Source organism: Sminthopsis crassicaudata, chromosome 1 (assembly GCF_048593235.1).
Source record: "Sminthopsis crassicaudata isolate SCR6 chromosome 1, ASM4859323v1, whole genome shotgun sequence".
Classification (NCBI taxonomy): domain Eukaryota; kingdom Metazoa; phylum Chordata; class Mammalia; order Dasyuromorphia; family Dasyuridae; genus Sminthopsis; species Sminthopsis crassicaudata.
The window spans coordinates 195,760,930-195,782,424 of record NC_133617.1 but is presented as its reverse complement, the minus strand read 5'-3'; the positions used below and the strand labels follow the sequence as shown (position 1 = coordinate 195,782,424).

Sequence of the window (21,495 nt, the reverse complement as noted above, 5' to 3'; positions counted from 1 at the left end):
AAGGAAATTTGTTTGGATCTCTCACAGCCCCCCTTCCACTTCTCCGCCCCACCCCCAGCATTTATTCAGTTGCTATCTTATTCTTCCTCCCATTAAACTGTAAATAAAGTACCTTGTTCCAGGTAGGAAGATGCTTACTGAGTATTGTTGACATGGATCGACTTAATCAAATCTGAATAGTTTTAATCCTGATTGTTCCAACATCAACTAAGGCTGGGGAAAGAGCTGGTTTTGCTTAAGAGTAAATGATAAATGTTAGTTGTCCTTATACAGTAATTAAGAAAAGGAAGTTGAAGCATCCAATTAGGAAATGTATTCTCCATGAGAATCTACTATCCAGAAGAAGAAGAAAAAAAAGCAACTTGTATAAAAAAGCAAAATATAACAAAATAGAATCAGTATGACAAGCTCCTCCCAAATGGAACTGAAAGTCACAGATTATCTCCAGGTCACAATGCTTCTAAAATCTGTTCCTGCTACATCCTATGATTTTTCATATTCAAAAGTGGACAGTTACTTGCTCTTGAAATTAGAATAACCCCCTGAAGTATTTCTTATTTCTCATAGCACAGCAAATTAAAATATCAGTGATATTTTTTTTCTATTCATGGCCAGAGAAAGATGAAAAGGATTTTAGCCCACTGAATGAGGGGAGACTTGTAGTCCTAGCACAGCAGCTACCTCCCAAGCCATCTTAGAGGTACTTAGGGATTTAATAACTGGGCACGAGTGGAAAGGGCACTTGTGGGGGATAGAGTTCTAATGGGGATGGAGATACCTTGAAAAACTTTTCTTCAGGGCCTGGGATGCAAATGTATATATTGCTATCTAAAAATTTTCACTCCAAAACCCACTTTACAGGCAACTTCCACTCTTTGGCTTATTGGCGAAAGTATTTCTCAGCAATGCCTCCAAAGGGCTCACAAAAGGTTTCCTCCTGACACACAGACCCCACCTGATAAAGAGGAAAAATCTGTTTCCTCAGTATGTATAGGGATCATACAGCATCTTGAACATCCTAAACAGGTCTGTGACTGATGTCCCTGTTGCAGACAGCCATGTCTCTCTTGTTCTGTGGGACCTGCATTTCATGGACTGTAATAATTGTTTACTTTACCAGTTTAAAGATTTTGGAAAGAGTGCCCTGGCCAGCTGGGTGTGCACCCTTGTATCCCTTGTGAGCTGATTTATAGTCTGAAGCCCTTCCTCCATATCCACACCCTGGCTTCTGCCCTTCGGCTCCCTGCAAAGAAAGACAAACAGGTGACTCAGGCTCCTTCCCAGGAGGGATGTGTTGGCTGGGGTGGTGGGCCAGTAGCAACTATGGATAATGAAAGGGGATGAAAATTGTTTCACTTGTGCAGAGTGTTCCCCAGTGGGAATGTAAATCAATCAGTAATCAGGAAAACATGTTTTGTTATCACTGTGAAAGGGGAAGATATGTGAATGTGATGTCAAAGGAAATCTGTTCAAATAAAAAAAAAATCCTGCAAAGATGGTACTGAATAGAACAAAAGAGGATAGGAATCTCTGCAGAGAGAGAGAGGCAATCTTGAGGGATTTTGTTCTTGCTTATTTTAAGTAAATTTGTATTTCCTGGACTGCTTCCAATTGGATCTTTAAAACTAAACTGGCAAAATAAATATATGTTGATTGAATGAATTAATTGATTCCTAACACTTAAATCATTTAAACTCTTTGAGTCTCAATTTCTTTATGTGTAAAAGACAGGGCTTAGACTAGATGACTTTGAAGAAAAGTTTCCCTTCAAACAGAACTGAGATTGGTGTCCCCCTTTAAACTTTCCTTTGCTTTGTCTTACAGACACCCAATTAGAATGACATCTCAGGATTCTGAGGCAGCTGAACTTTAGTGCCCAGCATATCTAGTATGGACAATGGGAAACCAAAAGAGAAGTGCCAATAGCATGGAAGTTGGCAGTAACCTTTCTGGTACTTTGTGTAATGGGGTTGAGGGTCTTGGGGGTTGGAGGTGAGGCAGAAGATGAGAGAGAAGGACCTGCTGCCCAAATGAAGTCTTTACCTTTAGCACCTAAGCTAAAAATTTACTTTTTGTACCTTGGAGATGATGAGAATTCTCTCAGTGTAATCAAGTTTAGATAAATCAATCCTGAGATTTCATTACTGACATTTTTAAGAGCCATCTGTTTTCTAGTGTATTTTATTTTCAAATGGGGAGTGTTATTTTTTTAATTGAAGAAGTACACAGGGAAAATATGATTAGGGTATTTCGAAGTATAGTAGCAAGACTGGGAAAGAAAAGTCATATATCTAATTTGTGTAAAAGGTTATAAAGATGCTGACTAATTGGGAAAGATACCTGGAATGTATACAGCACTCTCCTATGTATTATCTCCTCTTAGCTTTGCACATCCTTATTAGATTAATAGGGGCAGAGAGTCATCTTACTGTTTTATAGATGAGAACAGAAGTCCGGAGAGTCTGACTGATATATGAAAAAAATCAGACAGTTGTCTGCAAAGCCAGGAAAACCAGACTCCTCTTATCACTGACCCTTCCTGTCTTGTCTATAATCCTGCCTTATTCTGAATGACTCTTCATTAAATCTTGAAGTTGCAGAACTTACACCCCCACACTATTTCCACGTGAAAAACAATGCTCTCAGGTTTGGCTTCTGGGGTTAATAAAAATGAAATAGGAAAAAGGAACAGCTTAAAAATGCTGCGTGCAAGCTTGTGGACTGGGCTGTTCTTGCCTCCCTGCAGCTGCCACCAACGAGCTCTCTCCATGCTGGTACACAGAGGGATGGATGATGGTTAAACGGAGCTAAGCAAAACAAATAAACAAAATAACTGAAAAGGATAGCAAGATGGCATTTTCAAGTTAGAATGATAAACTGCTTTGCATTTCCTGTTGCCTTCCTCTGAAGACAAAGTGACTTTAAAACATTAGGTTCTTGAGCTATTATCCAGATTAATAATTTGCTTGACTGTATTACTCCTTTTAAATTCTCACTTGCTCTTCTGTTGGACAACCTAGAATTTATCAGGAAACATGTGGCACAGGTTGGAATAATGAACCACGGGCCTTCAGAATCTCCCAACAAGGTGGCTGGCCATCCTGGAAACCTCTGAAAGAAACCAGGGTACACTTTTGCTTGGGGAAAAGAAATCTGTTGACCGATATTATTACTTGGGCTAGAAATGGAGCAGATTAAAAAAAAAAAAAACTTTCAGGTTAGCTGTTGGGCTGGAGTTGCCTTCTCTCCCATAACCCAGGAAGATTAACCACCCCAAACCATTACAGCACAACCTCCCCAACCCCGGCCTCCCACCTGCTAAGGATTCATTTTGACCCCTTTGGTTTGAGGCTCCCAGCCCAGTTAAAACGTAAATACTTTAAGGCGTTATCAATAGTTTGCATTCACAGACACGGTGTGACTAAAGGATCTGACAGCAGGTTTTAACAGGTGGGGAAAAATCAGGACAATGGCCTGAGTCTGGGAGAAAGTTCTGCATGAAATAGAAGCTGTTAGGTCTGCTTCAGGCTTACCTTTGAAGACCTCTGCTTAAAGCCAGTGGCCACAGGAGGATCCCACAAGGGATGGAATACTGCATATCACATAGTACATCATGCAGAGGTTTTAAATAAATCATCATTGAAATAATATGGTCATTCCTTCTTGATCTCTCTACTAGACTTAAGCTCCCCAAGGGTAGGATTATACCTTACCCAAACTTTGGGGATCCCCCGGTAGTTCATAGGCACTTATTCATATATGCTTGATGATTGACTAAAGGCATGGGTGGCCTGGGTGTCTCCACTCGCTTAAGCCCTGGCTTCTCCCCCTGCACTCTCCTGCTGCCTTCCTTTGGGTCACATTACAGTTTGTTAGCACCTCTGCCAAAAGGTAGTATGTAAACAAAAGGAAGAAAAGAAGTGAAATTCCTGTTCATTTAAAACTGATCCATTTTTTGTGCTCTTAGAAAGGTCTGGAGAGGAAGGCAGTGGAAACTAAGGGTTAGAATTCTTTGTGAATGTTCCTTATCCGTACCATCTTCGTCTCCTCTTACCACAGATAATGAAGAGCAAGATAGCAAAGAAAAACATCTTGGTGAGATTTCTCTCCTATTACTCCCCATGACATTGGAGAGAATCTCTTGAGAGTTCACTCCATGGAATGAGGAACCTATTTGATAATGATACTTCTCCAAAATCTCCTTTAATGACCCTAAACTCCAGAAATAAAGGTCTAGCTTTTTAATTTTGATATTCCATGAGTGATATTATATGATTCTAACTCACGTAATCACTACTGTATCTGAAGAATTCAAAATGAGTATCACATTCTGGGCAAGGGAGAGGCAAATGGTGAGTGTGAGCAGACTGCAACATACAATGAGTGAAGAACTTGGAAAAAAAACTATCATCAAAGAAACGTATGATGGAAAGAGAAGATGGGCTGGTAGCGTGGAGAGAGCAAGGGATGATAGGGGATGGCCCAAATGGTCCACTAGTCCCCTAGCACTGTCAGAAGGAAGCAAAGGAAGGCCCCCAGCATGGTGGATGGACCCCCTGTGGCAAACTTGTGAGTGGACATAGCCATGAGTTGTACAGATTGAGCAGGTGTGGGTGGGTTGTGATCAGGAAGGATTTTGGAGGAAATAGACAAATAGATAATATCATATATCCATTTGGGTATTTGAAGGGATTTTGCATATTTTTCCAAAAGACATCCCAGCTCTGCTACTCTGTGTGACATTGAACAAATAATTTGATCTCATGGGTTCCTAGATTTAGAGTTAGAAGAGATCTTAGAGATTGTCTTGTATAAACCCCTTACTTTTACAGATGAAGAATCTGGAACCTAAGAAAGTGACTTGTCAAAGGTCAGTTAGCTAGTAAATCACAGCTCCAGGTTTCAAATCCAGGACCTCTGATGCCAAGTCCAGCATTCTTTCCATTTTTATCACACTACTTTTGAGAGGCCTTGGCTTCCTCATCTATAAAATAAAGGGTTTGGTTTTGATGGCCGTTAAAATCTCATTCAATTCTAAATTTAGGGTCTTGAGACCATAGAACTGAGAACTGAAAGGGGCCAGAAAAATAAGTTAGTTCAACTCCATCTTATAAATGAAGAGACTGAGGCCCTTAAGGATTGATGTTCCAAGGTCATACAGATGAGAAGTAGCAGAGTTGGGATTTAAACCCCCAAACTGGGGCTCTTTCCCTTACACCAAACTGCCTCTTTAAAAAAAAAAAAATATTGTATATTGGAGTCTTTTTCATTTGTCAAGATGATATAGTCATTGACCTAACTATTTTTAAAGTCCCCCCCACCCTTAAAAAAAAACAACTTTCTTTTTTTTTTTTTTAAGCTGAGCAATGGAAGAGTATAGATTTTGCCACAGGCAAAGTCCTCTGGGAGGGAAGGGGTTGGGAAATAGGATCTATGTGCTTTGCAAATTTATTTGTGAAGCAATCTGAGGGACTGATGAAGTGTTTAGAAGAGGCCAGATTAGGACAGCTCTGCTTCTGGATACCTACAGTGCCAAATTTTCCCATTTCTGCTCCTCATGTCCCACTCCTTTTGCTGTGGAGAGAAGAAAATCTTCTATTGGACACTCCTATTGTAGGGGAATTGAAGTCTCCCACCCCTTCATAAATCCTGCTAAGGACTTCCCTATGTATACCCACCCCACCACCATGACCCCCCACCCACATCCCAGGGTCAGAGAATCAGGCTCAGAATATATTTAAGAACACTAAAAGATAAGGGTCTTTTCCCATCTTGTCTTACTGGAATGCTTCCTCCTGATTTAGAGGTAACCTTGGGTTCTCAAAGACTATTCCGGTGGAGCAAAGCTCATTCAGACCCAACTACACTAGAAAAGCCCAGTGACAGAATGGATGTCTTCCAAGGTCCAGTCTAGCCAGATTTGGAGAGGTTCCTTCCTAGAATGGTAATCATTGTATTATTGTTTTTGCTAGCCACAGTGGCTCATGAAGAATGCCTATGAAAGCTACCGACTGCTTGCGTGCAACGAGTACCTACACTGATAGAATCATAGTCCCTTGGACTTCTGAAATTTAAAAAATAACATGGCTTATGGTTCATCCTTGAAAACATGGCCTCTAAGATCATTCAAAAAAAAATTTTTTTTGCAGTCATTTAGAATATCTTGGAGCACTGAATTTCTGTCTCCAATCAAGTGTATCATTTAAGTGATTCCTTCCCCACTCCTACATTTTATTTAGATATGGTACAGTCTTTGAGCTTGTGAAATGGGAATCAAATACAGCCTACTGTACAATAGTAGCCAAAGACAGTGGCAAATGTAGAGAATTATATCAACCTCAACTGGGAGACCTTTGAAGAATAAATGAGAGATCATAAGGTCATAGTCATTTCTAAAGGAAACTGGTAAATCCTACTACATATCCTTAGTTTTCCTTATTGAGCCTTGTGGTCTCAATGTCAGATATTTACAATATCATTTTTTCCCCTTGATTTTAAAATTCAAATAGTTTTAATGATAAAATCTTATTTTTAATGGAATTTTATTCTGTCTTTTCCTTCTAATAGATGGAATTAGTTTTACCCTCACAAGCTCCACTGAAAGGTCATTTTTAAAAACTCTTTGTCAACACTGCTGCCCTCTTCCAGACCCCAGGATTCACTTCCCTTATTTCCTATGCCTGAGGAAAAATTTTGAGTTGGCCAAATGAGGTGCTATCGCTCTGTTTTATAAGACAAACCAGGGTAGAGTAACCAACTCTGGTTTTATCTTTTCCCCATCCCTCCCACACTTACAAAAAATAAAAAATTAAAGAAGAAGAAGAAGAAAGTAAGGAAAGAAAGAAAATAAAGGAAAACAGCCGAATCTTCCAGGAGCCTTGAAGGAGAAAAGGTGGTTTGCTATGCGTGAAGTGGGTTTGGCCCACTGGTGCTAAAGCAGAAGAGTAGAGTCGCTATGAAAAGGCCACATTTCCCATTCAGAAGCAAAGCACCCAAATTACAGTCGCAAGCAAACTGCTGTTTACAAGGAAGAAAAGGATTGAAATAGGTTAATCAACTGAAAACAAGATCAGAACAGAAAAGTCAAGTGGCTGCAGTGACTAGATAGGCAAAGGGAATCAAAGGGAAATGCAGTCAATCACCTACCCAGCTAAATCTGCTGAGGGATAATCCTCTCCCCTAGGAAGGAAGAAACAAAAAAACAAAAAAAACAAACAAACAGTAACATGGTCAACAAACAGAGGAGATGGGATGTCAAGTCCCCAGTGACACAATGAGCCCACAATCCAGCAGGCAAAACTTGGGCATTGGACACTTTTTCCACATGCGCTGTCTGCTGCTGATTTTTTCCTGGATGAGAGAGAATCAATCTCTCTCCTACTTCCTTTAGGAACCTCCAGGGAATGACTACAGAAAAAGGATGGCTTTTTAAAAATCAGCTTAGATTGCCCTTCTTCCACCCTCCATCCCCACAGTCCCTCCAAGATCATGTCTTACCTTTCCTTGTCCTGCAGGTGGTGTCCGAGGTGACACCTGGAAGACAATGTGGGGAATGGTGAAGCAGGAGAAGTCAATGATTGCTCAGGACCTTCTGTTGACTGCCCTTTGGGCTGCTAATGGAGCCTCATGTTGCTACTATTTCTTGAGCTAGGTAGTAACTTCCTGAAATGTCTAATGTCTGAGATGTGTGAGACCCCAGCAATTCATGCCATGCTGCCCCAGGTCTGAAAACAACCTACAGGACTTATGCCTTTACCCATAGTTTAAAAAATATCAAAATAGTTTTACATTACTTTCAAATACTACACGGGTATCCCAAGAAATATTTGATCAGAAAATGTTTGAGATAAAAAGCAAGGAAACATTTCAAAAGACTTCTATGAGGCAGTGGAATTTTTCTCCTCTAACAAATGCTGCATTATAAACTATTTGAGAGTAGGGATTGTTTCATTGTTCTCCTTTGTATCCACGGTGCCTGGGACAGAGTGTCAAAATATTTTGGAGATACCCTATTTTCCAGAGCTAAAGTCCAGCAAGCAGGCTGTGTCCTGAACTTGAAATAACAATAATCCTTTGGAAGCTGGGTGATATCACTCTTTGGCAATTATTTGGACCAGCACCAGGTGTTCCCTGGGGGATTTAGCTCCCTCTATTTCCTAGGGCCATCCATCACTTATTCATATTCTCTCTTCCTTGTCACTGAGAGGTACTGTATTAATTCAAGACCCCAAAATAATTATATCATAATACATAATACTTGTGGTATATATGACCTGCCTTTGGTGGAGCTGACTCCCCTATCTCTCCTTAATTCTCCTTCAGTTCTGGCCACTTATAGATGAGAGATCAATTCTGATCAACTTGACAATTGTGTTTAATAAAATGTTTATTGGTTGATTGATGGATAACAGTATCATCAATATTATGGGACATCTTTGTTCTTTAAATAGCAGTCATTCATGAAATAATATGTCCCAAATAACGTATTTAAGAGAATGAAACACACTGTACTATCTTAAACAAGTCCACAAATCATAAAATTAGTTTTAAAAAATAAAATTTAAAACCACAAGTAATATATTCTATGTGATTTAATCTCAAGTAGAAGTTTTCCACATATGCAGAAGGATCAATTGACGAAAATGGAATGAAAAAGGCCTTGTTTTGAACTTTTGAACTCTGCCTGATATTTATCTTAATTGCTGATATCATTTTTAAAATCAGGGCCCAGTACGTTCAAGGTAGAAAGCTTTTGCTGCTGCTTTTAGTTTGCCAACAATAGAATTATCTGTTCATATACTTTTCAAGGGAGGGGTCATGTCATTTCCCCCAACAAATGTCTTTCTTTTCCCAAAGATCCTACAAGAGGGCACTTACAATGTTCTTGAAGAAGTGAACTACAGGGTTGTCATCATAAGTGCGGCCATGCTGAGATTTCTGTGGCAGAGAGCCATAGTGGCCAGCTCTTGTGGCATGATGTAGATCCTGAAATGCAAGATGCAAAGCTTGACATAAGGATACTGTCAAGTGGACAAAAACTAAGAGCCACAGAAAGACAAGATTAAAGCTTTAGGGTAAATGCCTGAAAAATTAGGCGTTTTTTTCAAATATAATACCTTTTTTTTTTCGATTCCTAGACATTATCATTCATTTTCCCATTATAATATAGAAAATAGGTTACAATATGTTATTGAAAACATGACCTAACTTGCTTTGGGATCAGCTCGTCTTTATAGTTCTATGCCTATTGAAGTTATAATTTAGAGCATTAGACAGTGGTTTAGCCCTCAGTGTTAGGTCAGGGAAAGGGCAATTCTCTTTAAAGGCAAAGGAAAATTAAGGAAGGCACACAAAGATATCATTCTGTTATCCATACTGTCAGTTTTGATGAAGGGAAATATCCCAGGAGCTACCCATTGACTAACTAGTAAAAACAAAAGAAGTACCAGACCATTAACTCTGAAGTGGTTACATAGCATGAAATAGCCTTGGTCAACTGAAATGGATGTCTTGTGCTCTAACAATAATGGGGTCTGCACAATTTGGCACAATAACTGCCACATTTTGATTTAACAGGAGGTAAAGATGTAAGCACTGTTGGGTATGAGTGACCCATGGCAGATTCATGATCACTGGGAACCATAACTTTCTAGCTCAGTAAATACAGCAATAACAAGAGGGGCACACAGTAGTCACCCATTGAGACTATTTCATCACAGTTAAGAAAAGAATGAATCAGAATAGGAAACTGCTGCTCTTTCAAGATCTAGAGTTCTGCAAATGATAATAAAATTTCTCAATACTCAGTAGTACCAAAGACGTTTAAGATACTGAAGAAGAGAAAAAGCAAGGAAGTCGGTTATGCAAAATTCTGTAGGAGAAGAGGAAAAGAAGAAGAAATCAGTAAAATGTATAACCAGGGAGAAAAAAAAGGTGAGCTGGCTGTTCTGTGAGAGCAAGCAAAAATCAATAGATGGTCCATTTACATTTCACTTAGTTTTATGCCATATCAAGAAAATGATCTAAAGACCTAGCAGCATGAGTGGGCTTTATGTAGTAGATGTACAATAGAGCATGAGCAAGGATGGGAAAACATGGCTGGCTTGTGATCTCTATCACATTAGATGATAGCAGTAAAGAAAGGAATGGGTCCAATCAAAATACAATAATGTTCAGGGGGGACAAAAAAATCTTGTAAGAAGTATATCCAAATTAATATTTGGCAGCTAGGTACCTACCTCCAGAACCTGGAGTCCAGCAGTTCAAATACTGACTCACATGCATACATAGTTGTACAACCCTGTGCAAGCCAGTTAAACTCTCTGAGTCTCAGTTTTGTTCTATGTAAAAAAAAAATCTGCAAAATAAGAGTACTCACCTTCTTTATGAAGATCAAATAAAATAATATATGCAAAGAACTTTGCAAAACTTTGAGTAATATTTTTAAACTATTTCTTTTTTGTATGCCCTATTTTGTATTAGTCCTCTCTTTTACATGCACAATCATACATAAATACACATGTTCTGCTGCTTGATTATGTTATTAATGTGCAAGTATGAAAAAAGAGAAAAAGAACAGAAAGACTTTCTCTTATAAGGTCAAGTTGACTTGTCATAGCCATCATTCAGTAAGATATAGTCAAACCATTCACTCTAAGTGTTTTAAAATGCAATAAAAACTATTTTCCTACTGGGTTTATTTTTCACATTATATTTATAAGATTTGCTCTCTTTCAAATGAGTATTCTTCTACAGGCAAGATTTGTCTGTATGGCATAAGGATTTTGATAGTTTTTTTTTTCCTTGATTGTGGTTTTAAAAGTTACAGTAATACAGACTCCTACAGGAATTGCTATATTGTTTCCAAACAATTCCAGGTGGGTAACAAATAGATTCTTGTTTCATTAGCTTGGAGTAATTTTACTAGATTGAGTTGTCATCAAAAATGGGTAAATGGGAGTTGAAATAAACTGACAACTAGGAGGTTGAGTAAGTTTGATTTTTAAAGCTAACATTTGGATTCTCTTTTGAAATGTTTATACTATTACATAAAGGCTTATTTTAGAGGCTGAATGTTGTTTATAGCATTTCAAACTTTAATGAAGTCAACTTGTTTTGGGTTTTAATTTTTCTTTTTTTAAATATAATTTTTTTAATAATAGAATGAATATAAGCCAAATAAAACATGACTTAGAAACCCTATGAGGGATCAGGATTGGCATGCTTGACTCCTGGTAATATCTTAATTTTCCTTCAAACCAGCTTTTTCCTAGCCAACCTCCTTTCTGACTTCTGTCAATGGCTTCTGTTCATTCACTCAAGTTACTCAGGCTTGGAATCTTGGAGTAAACTTTGATTTATCACTTATATAAAGTCAGACATTTGATATATTCTTTTTAAAAAAAATCTCATGTTTGCCTTTTCCTTTCCATTTGCTTTTATCTAGCTTTTCTGTCACTGTCCCAGACAATTGTAACAGCCTCTTAGCTGACCTATCCTAGTTGACACCAGGCGTTTCTCAAAGCTACAGTACCAGTCTTCATGTATGTGTCTCACACAAATGATTCTGTGATCTCATCTATAAACAGCTTTCCTTCAACAATGTTCATTGAAACTCATTCATGAATGCCCATCTTGTGCAAAACTGGTTGTTGTCTTCTCATAAGTTCATCCCTTGTAAGTCTGCCTAATATATCTAATATAAGAGTCTTTCCTTACTTTCTCCTGACATTCCTTGTTCTTGCTGCATAAATGGCCCATATTCTTTCATCACCTATTTCTTTGATGTAACAAAGTGAGCAGAATCTGCAAAATAATGTACACAATGATTGCTATCACCATCTCAAAAAAGGTAATATTGCAAAATTACAAAGAACATGTTTAGTCCCAAGGAAAAAATATGAAAAGACATTTTTGTCAGTCAAGTAAGTAGGGATAATGGGGTCCACAAGTGTGAATATTGCATATGACATCAGATTTTGTCAATATATTGATTAGTTTGGATTTTAAAAATTTTCCCTTTTCCCTCTTTAAAAATATTTTAAAAGGGGATATTTTTCCAACTTTGCTAATGTTTTTCTACATACTTGAAATGACATCTCTTCTACTCTCTATCTATCTATCCTTCAAATGGAACAAGTCAGCATGCCTTTATTATTATGAGCAAAGAAACACACTAAGACATGGTGGGGTAAAGGAGTAAGGGATGAGAAACAAAGTCCAGCCTTTAAAGAGTTCACAATCAAAGGGAGGGAGAGGAATAAGAGAATGGAGGGACAAAAAAAGTCATCCATAACCTACATTATTAAAAGAGAAGCATGTTAAGGGATTACAAACCAAAGTGTTAAATGAGGTCTGACAAAGAAGGGAAGATTTTGAGAAGTGTTGAGCTGGTCTTTAAAGAATGACTAGGAGCTCAGGAGGAAAAGTTGGGCAACTGTGGAGAGAGTGAGCATTCTATGCCTGGGAAACAAAGAAGTGCTAGCAGAGAGATCTTTGGGTGAGTCTTTTGGGAGTAGGCAGAGAACTGTCTATTTTGACATTAAGCAAATTGTGCATGGAAGGGGAGATGACATATGGTTGAAAAGGAGTTGAAAATCCTAGTGGATTTGTGCAACCATCTTTTTTTTTTATTATTATACTATGCTATAGAAATGCTTGTTTTATTCCATGAATTAAAAATAAAATTTAAAAAAAGAAAGAAAAAAGAAAAAGAAAGAAAGGGAACATATCACAATATTGTGGAGGGCCTGGAATGCCAGGAAAAAAGAAGCTGGAACTTAAGAAGCAATAATGAATCACTGAAACTTTTTAAAAACTGTTAGCCATCTAACACGTCATACATACATTTAAGAAACATTTTTCTGGCAGCAGTAGGATGCATGGATTAGAGAAAGCAGATTATCCATCAGGAAGGCCCAGCTCTACTTTATCCCTGAAGTTAGCCTTCTAGTTTTCTCCCCTATACTAAAACAAGTATAGTCAGTAGCACAGTCTTAGTTGTCTCTATTATTATCTTGTAGAGCGGTTACCTGTATGTTAGCTCTATCTATCTCCTTAGCAAGATAGTAACCTCTTTAGGGTCTTGTTTCCTAATGGGCAAAATGGCCACAATACTACCTCATTACTATCTCTCTCACTGTATGTGAAAACCTTTAGGGAAAGCATCAAGCATTATAAAATGTAAAGTATTATTCTTATCAACTCACAGGAATGTGATCAGAATTACAGAGACCATTCAAAGTACTTGACCTCCTCAAAAGAAGACTCCTACACAAATGAGAACTTACAAATAACAAACTAGCATGGAAAATAACAAGAGCTCTTCAACTAATAAGCCTAGAAGCTGCTGGGAAATGGTTCTCTTCAAAGATAGCTAGCTTTTAGGATCTGGAAAGTGTGCTCAAAAAGATTATTTACTAAATACTACCCCTGTGACCTGAAAGAATTGATGCCTGCTTAAAGAGAAAGCAATTTATTTTGTTATAAAGTATGTTGGACAGACTAAGAAGAAAATAAGAGGCAATCTGAATTTCAGTTTTTCCACTTACTGAAAATTATTTCCTAGCTTTTGAGTCAAGGTAGTATCATTCCATACCAAGTTATATACCAGTTCTGATGAAATATAAACAAGTAACTTAAAAATAAGAGAAAAAAGGAGAGTCAGAAATGAAAAAGAGATGGATGGAAAGATGGAGAGAGACAGAAAGGAAGAGAGAGAAAGAGAGATGTAGAGAGGGAGAGAAGAAGGGGGAGAGATGTATATAAAAGGAGAGAGAAGAGAAAAAGAATAAAAAGAATAACCATATAATAATGCATTCCTGAATGAAAAATGATGTTTGATATCATCAGCAATGATGTCAATTAGAGGAGCATTAAGAAGAGTGCTGGCTGATGACTTTGTAATGTGAATGACTGGTTATGGATCACCATACATGTGGAAATACTGTTATTTCATTTGCCTTTTTTTTTTTCTGAGTATCAGAATTCAGGATACAGTTTTGTGGGCACATATATATATATATATATTATATGACATGTAATCATGTAATATGTTACATATATTTATAATCCTACATGTATACTTACATAATAATAAGACAACTGACTTCACACAACACTTAGTACTATATATTTTTACTCAGTACTTTACAAAGCATCAGTGTTTTTGTTTGTTTGTTTGTTTTTTAATTTTCACAACAGTAATCTAGTAATCTAAGAAATATCACTAGGGAAAACAAGGCTCAAAAGCAGTAAATGATAGGGTTAGGACTTTCACCTAAGCCCAAATTCAGTGATTTTTCTACTCCATGATAGCCAGATAAAATATGGTATAATGGCTAAAGAACTGCCTTCAGGCAGTGGGACTACATTATAAGTTTTGCTTCTGATCCATATTGTCTGTATAACCCAGGGTAATCTTTCAGTGCTTCAGTCCAATCTTGAAGACAACGAATTTCAGGGAAGTTATACATTAATAGAGAAAGTTCCTCACCAATAGTTCTCTTCATAAATGAAATAAAAATATTCTGAACACACACCCACACACACATATATGTATAAATACATAATGCATACACACATATTAGTAAATATATAACAATATACAATATATAATACAAGCATTATGTTATATAACCCATAATACATCCATATTATATAACACAATATAATGTGCTCTATTATGAGGATATAATGTAATATAATATAAAATATACCAAATATATTTATCCCATAAATATTATATAATATACATAGATAAATGTACATCTGTGTGAAACCTGTGATTTTTATCAATATAGAAACTCCTTCCTTGGATAAAGACTTAAAATTTCTCTTCAATGTATAATTTAAGAAGATTGCTAGGGACACTGAATATGATAACAAAAGTAATATGTGTATAACCTAGGACTTAAACCTAGATATCTTCCACTGATGCCAGCACTTTATCTACCCATTTCTCTGGGCTACTTCTGCAAAGTACCTAACAAAGGTCTGAGTGTTCATGAAGCAATTCACAAATACTGGTTGAAGAAATGTGATACTTTGAGAGTGTGGATTGTTTAAATATTTTTGTTCAATTTTAACCAGTTCCTATTCTCAGAATTATGCTTCATACATATAATTTGATTTATGTCATTTAGATATTTGGAATATAAAAAAGAGAAAATATAAGTTAATGTTATTACAATAAACTTCATAGATCTATCCTAAGTTGAAAGTTTGTTGTACAGAATTTTGTTAAATTAAGTAAGCAGGCTGGAATATATTTTTTTGTTGTTGTTAAACAGAGATTCTTATTGTACATTTTTTTGGTTAATAGTATGACCTATTATTATATTTATGTCTGTGTCTATATGAGATGTTGAGAAATATGTCTATAGAGAATTTAATAGGAATGATCATTCTGTACTCAGAAATATAAAGCAGAGAATGTGAAGAGACCACCCCTGAGTAATAATTGAAGAATTCGAAATAATAATTTAGCATCATTTCTAATTGGTCCTTTTACCAGGCTTTCAAATAGGTCTTATTTATTTGTTCCTTTGTATGCCTTAATACAAGATGGTAACAAGAAAGGGGTTAAGGAATTCACCTTTAGGTGATAGAGCAAGAATATCAGCTAATTATGGGAGTATCTTTACTTAGCCCTTTACACAGTTTAAAGAGATGTCTGTCAGTGCTATGTATGGTACTTTTACATAATTACAAGGGTGCATAAACACAGCAGATGGGATTATTTCAGTGTTCTTTCAAAACTTCTTAGCTGAAGGTATGCCATTAAGTTATAACTCAACTTCTCTTAATAGCCTCAAACTAGCACCTATCTGGCAATGAATGGCTTCATTTTCAGAACGAATACCAGCAAGATGACATTACTATGTTGAAGCCATTTGAGGAGGTCAAGCACCTTCTAAGAAAAGAAATTCATGGCTTTCTGCTCTGCTGAATTCTGTTCATAGTCAAGGCAAGCACTGGCAGAGGAAATTGTACCCTTGGATTGACTTTTCATAGAGTCATAAAATTTAAGAGACAGAAGGGAGCTTGGAAGCCATTTAGTCCAACCTTATAACTTACCCAACAAGTAGTCTTCCAGCCTCTGCTTAAAGTTCTCCAAGGAGATAAAGCCCAACACCATTTCTTGAAGCAGCCCATTCTGTCTTTGAACTTTAAGGATCTTTTCTCATAATAGCCTTTACACTACCTCATTTTTCAGTTTCCCTATATCTATGTTTCTCTTTTAAATTGCACCCTGTCCAGGAAGGGAAATTTCTAGCTGCTTATAGGGGAATTTCTCACTTTGCATTCCCAAAACTGAAAGGATTTGTCCCCTGGGGAGCACAGGGAAGAGAGGTCAGAGTGGGAAAAGGGAGGGAAGAATTGCTAAAAACACACTTTTGTCCATTTCTTAGGTTTTACCAGGGTTAGAATTCAATCTAAGGAATACTTAGAAGTAATGACAACTATCACTTTTTGAAGTGCAGCTGTTGGAAGCAAGGTCTGTGGGAATGATTAAACAAATTTCAGTATATGAGCTTATAAGATGACAGATTTTTAACTGGAAAGAGGCTTGCCTTAATGGGGTGCATATAGGTATAAAGGATTACAAAGAATTCTGAGGAAGTTTGGGAAGTTTTCATAAAGTGAAAAATTGCAATGTGAGGACCTTAAACCCCATCAAAGAAAACTATAAATAGTGATTACAATGATGTAAATGAAGGCAACACTAAATCGTAACAGAACTTAATTAAAGACAATGGAAATATGGCTACCAAATGACTCAGATTATGGAGTATCCTTTCTAGTAACATACAAAAATAGAAAGTATTATTCACTATGAACCCCCATGTTCTCTTTGACTTTTTATGTAACTTTTCAGAGAACAGGCATTATAGGACTTGGGGTGTTTTTTTGGGAGCCCATTTGCCATATCAAACAAAAAGTATTCAAAAGTTTTATTCAGTGAATTTTTGTTTTACAAAATTTTGGATTTCTTTTAACAAAGTATTTGCCTAATTCTCTGAGCTACCATTTTAAAGTCAGAATTAAGAGGTGTTAATTAGCTAATTGCTTACTGTTCTGCTTGATATAAAGTTACTTTTTTGGCTTCTGCAAATTCTAAAGCAGTTTAACTGAGCTCATTTTTCTGAGATGAAAAATCAAAGCAATTAAATAAACTGCAAGCTTTAGAGCAACAAATAAATAAATAATTGAGGATTTAGTCTGGACACAGAAACTCAATAGCTGAATAATTTTGAGGATTATTTTGAATATTATGTTTTCATATTATGAATAAAAGTAATCATAAAAAGTATTGACCTGGAGACTCTAGAACAACTAATCCAATCTCCCTTTCATACAACTGATGAAGCAAGAGGCCCTCACTGCTGAGTAAAACTTGTATGGGCTTTTGGTCATAGGTGTTGTTTTCTAATCTGGAAATGAATCATGTGAGGAAGTAGAATATTATGGAAATAGGAGCAGAAAACTTCGTTTAAAAGTTCATTCTACCGTTTGCTGTTTTTGTGGCCCTAGAAAAAGTAGTTCATGTTAAGATGTGGAGTCCCATGTACAAGTCCTATAATATAGGAACCTGCAAAGGTTTAAGCAATGCCATTTAAAAAAGAACCATTTATTAAAGGAATCCGAAGAGGTTTCTGTTGGAAATTAGAGCTAGCTCTCAGTTGCCATTTTGCTTTCAACCTGAGATAATGTTCTTCACCAGCAAGGGGAGCTCTTCTTCATTTCTTTCTGATTTATTCTGTTAACTAAGAAGGCATCAAAAAGAGATTCTCTTCTCATTTTCTCTCAAATTGCTTTGGGACTGTGAATTCCTCACTTTTAAACTACTAGCAGATTAGTATTCCCTTAACATGACATAAAAATGAATCCCTATGGACGGTATGAGTTGAATTCTGAACAAGGGTTTGGGACTCTTTAATAAAATATAGCAGTTGATTAAAAACTGTATTCCAATGAGCCTTCCATTACTGTTCAAAAAAGAAAGGATTCAGTAAAAATTAAGATTAATAGCCACTGCTCTTGGGATTTCTATGTTAGGAAGAAGAGGACTAAGAACATCTTTGTTCAGGTGAGAGAACAGAACAATTTTGAAATCCTTCTTCTGGAATCCACTATTAAGCAAATGGAAAGAGGGAAAAGAGAAAGAGGAAAGGGGGAAAAAGAAAACAATAGAATGAGTGAAAGGGAAGAAATAAAAAGGAAGGAAAAGAAAGAAAGAATAAAAAAGGAAGTGATAGAACAGAAGAGAAAGAAGGAATGAAAGAAAGAGTATGATATCTTGTCCTCAACCATTTGTGTACTCAGTGTTCAGACATTATTCATAGATTTGTGGCTTCCAATGATTTTCCCCTCCTTTTTCATCTGTCTTTAGTTCTTTAAGCAACACCTTTCTTCTAGGGAATTAATGATATTGAATGAATAATAAGGAAGAGAGAATGTAATAATAATCATTCTAATGAACCCCAAGAATAGCTATAATAAACTTGAAATTTACCTGAATAGACTCCAAAATCTTTGAAGAAGTATATGGATCAAAGTAAACTTTTATCTGTTCCTGCAGTAACCAGAACTTCCTATTAACCAGCACTCTGTCTTATCCTCATATACTGTAAGAATGAAAAGGATCTTAGAGACCATCTAGTCTAATCTTCTCATTTTATGGAGGAAAGAAACTGAGTCCTAGAGAGGGAAATGATGCTGCTATAATATGTTAGAGAATCTTCAAAATAAAAACCTTGTAACAATCTAAAAGATAATGAAGCATTTTACTAATATCACCAAAGAAAGATAAAATTGTGTTTGGTAATGTCTGCATTAACTTCATTTCATTGTATTGTAGTGCACCAAAGATTGATAATTGTATGATCTGCATGGCAGATAACTTTAATCAGAATACATCTATTGCTTCTCTATGCTAGACAACAGAACATATTTTAATCATAATATTTTAATTTTGAATTATAGTTTATAGCTTATAATACTTCTTGTACATCATCCTATTTGTTAGAAGCTCCAGGAGGTTAGAGGTAGTAAAGGCAAGGTATTATTATCTCTATTTTACAGATTTGGAAAGTGAGGCTCAGAGAATCTAAGTGATTTGCCCGAAGTCACAAAGCCTGGAAGAATTAGGCTTGAAACTCTGATATATATGATCATTCTCTTTCACATTGGTGCTTTTTTGACATGTTTTATAAACCTGCAGATAGGTCCCAGCAAAATCCTGATGAAGATAATCATGTTAAAAACTTGTCCTATCCATTGCTTCCTTTTAGCAATGTATTGCTGACCAGCACCCTCTCTTTAGCTGACTTCCAAGAAGTTTAATGTACTCTTATATGACTTGATTAATCTAGGAGAGATTTGTGTGATTTAGATAATGGGAATGATGTCAGTTTTCTTCAGATCCTGTCAGTCCGTAGTTAAGGGACTGACTAGTTATATGATCATACAAATTGATAGAAAGGTAAAAGAGGAAAACTGCCTTTTTTTTTTTTTTTTTTTTTTTTTTTTTTTTTTTGCTTTGTGCTCCATTCTAGTCACCTGTGCTGAGGAAAAATGCTAGAACTAGAAAATGAATTTGTTCTTACAGAGTAAAGAGAGATAATTAGTATCATTCATTTAGCTATGGCAATTATCAATTTATTAGGTAAGGAATGAAGTCTTAATTACTCTCTTTACCTTTAAAAACATAAAGATCTATTTATTTGAGTGAGCATTGGTGATTAAATACATGTAACTCATTCAACTTACATTGGAGAATTCTGGATTTGTAGCCTTACACAGAATGGTACCATTTTGAAATGAAAATGGGGTTCAAAAATCAAGAAAGAGCATAAATAAATCAATGATGCCTCTAAAAATAAATGACATGACTTTTAATATAAAGCATAGGATAAGAATGGTAGAATCAAAAATACAAATGGAAAGCAATTAATATTTATGTAATATTTTAAAGTTTCTGTAACACCTGCTTCAGAAGTGGATGTTTCATATCATCTTATTCCCATCTTATATAGGAAATTGAGGGTCAGAAACATTAAGTGGCTTGCCAAAGGCTACACAGATGGATAATATCACAACTGACATTTGAACTTAGGTTTCCAGACTTGGGCCACAATTTGTTGTTGTTTTTTTTTTTTTGTAAAAAGAGTGAGTTTGAATAAATAATCTCCAAGTGTCTTTTGTCTTTAAACTAAACCCTAGCTGGTACTTTAAAATTGTATCAGATTGATGATATGGAGGAACTGAGCAAGAAAGTAAGAGTAAATCAGTATAAATTCATCTCTACTACTGGAATTCAACTTAATTCCACAAAATTTTATAAAGTATCTGTCATGTATAAGGCATTATGTTAGGTCTGGAGATAGAGACGAAGACAAAAACGAAAACAAACCTTTTTTCTGCTCCAAAGGAGGCTAACTTTAGAAGGAGGAGGGATGAATAAAACCATGGCACAGATAAGTTATAGATGATTTGAGGAAGGAGAAAATGGTATTAAGTGGGGAGGTCAGAAAAAAGCAGTAATATAAGAAGGATATAGATTTAAATTATTTTTGTAATTATTCAGTTATTTCTGACTTGCCCAGTGAAAAGAATTCTAGGCCTGGAGTCAGGAAGCCTCATCTTCTTGAGTTCAAATATGGCCTCAGACAAGAGTCATTGTGTGACTCTGGGCAAGTCATTTTACTGTTTCTCTTAGTTTCCTCATCTGTAAAATGAGCTGGAGAAAAAAATTGGCAAACCACTCCAGTGTATTTGTCAAGAAGATTCCAAATGGGGTCAGGAAGAATCAGAAATCCACTGTGATAAATAGCTACATATTTTAAATGTTAGAGATAAGGAAAGAGTAAATTTCAAAAATAAGGGAGTAGCTTATGTGAATGAACAGAGGAAAAATTCCCATCTAATGGAAATAAAATAATATAATGTAAAAACAAGTCTGGAAAAGTTGGACACAGTTTTTCAGTAGCCTTGTCAAGTTGATGGAGTTATGAATTTTTATTCCAGAAATAACAAGGAACCTCTGAAGTTTTGGGAAAGATGAGTGAAAGTGATAAACCTCAGACATGCCTTTAGGGCTTTGTTTTGGTAGTCATGTAGAGAACAGAATGACTTGAGGAAAGATTGTGGTCAGGGAAGCCAATTAAAAGGTTGTTTTGTAACTTTCCAAATGAAAGATTTTGAATTAGGGTGATAAGAGCATAGAGAAAGGAATTGGTATTATGAAAGTAGAATCAACAAGACTATTATTTATTATATCTAGAAGATGAGACAAATTGGAAGCGTCCAGGACACTAGTCTGAATGAGAACATCAACTTGGATGATGGGAGCATGATGGTATGCTCAGCAGAATAGGGAAATTTGAAGAAGGGACAGTTTTGAGGGAATATAACAAGATTAGTTTTGGATATGACTCAGAAATGACCTTAGAGGTCCTTGAACCCAACACCTTTGGAAATAGTTACATTTTG

The 21,495-nt window shown here is 36.1% G+C and overlaps 1 protein-coding gene across 8 annotated transcripts in view; it reads right to left on the bottom strand.

The window, feature by feature from the left end:
* The window catches only part of MBP (myelin basic protein), a 198,505-nt gene that overhangs the window by 6,880 nt on the left and 170,130 nt on the right, over window positions 1-21,495 (bottom strand). For 4 of the 8 annotated variants that reach the window (XM_074273572.1, XM_074273581.1, XM_074273602.1 and 1 more), the window contains exons 5-8: window positions 8,878-8,985; window positions 7,498-7,533; window positions 7,147-7,179; window positions 1,118-1,243 (exon numbers count right to left, since the gene is read on the bottom strand). In XM_074273572.1, coding sequence (XP_074129673.1) covers window positions 1,118-1,243; window positions 7,147-7,179; window positions 7,498-7,533; window positions 8,878-8,985 — 303 coding nt within the window. Of the gene's footprint in view, window positions 1-1,117; window positions 1,244-5,528; window positions 5,575-7,146; window positions 7,180-7,497; window positions 7,534-8,877; window positions 8,986-21,495 lie in introns of all 8 variants that reach the window. The other 4 variants (XR_012483228.1, XM_074273625.1, XM_074273632.1 and 1 more) reach the window with 4 other exon arrangements.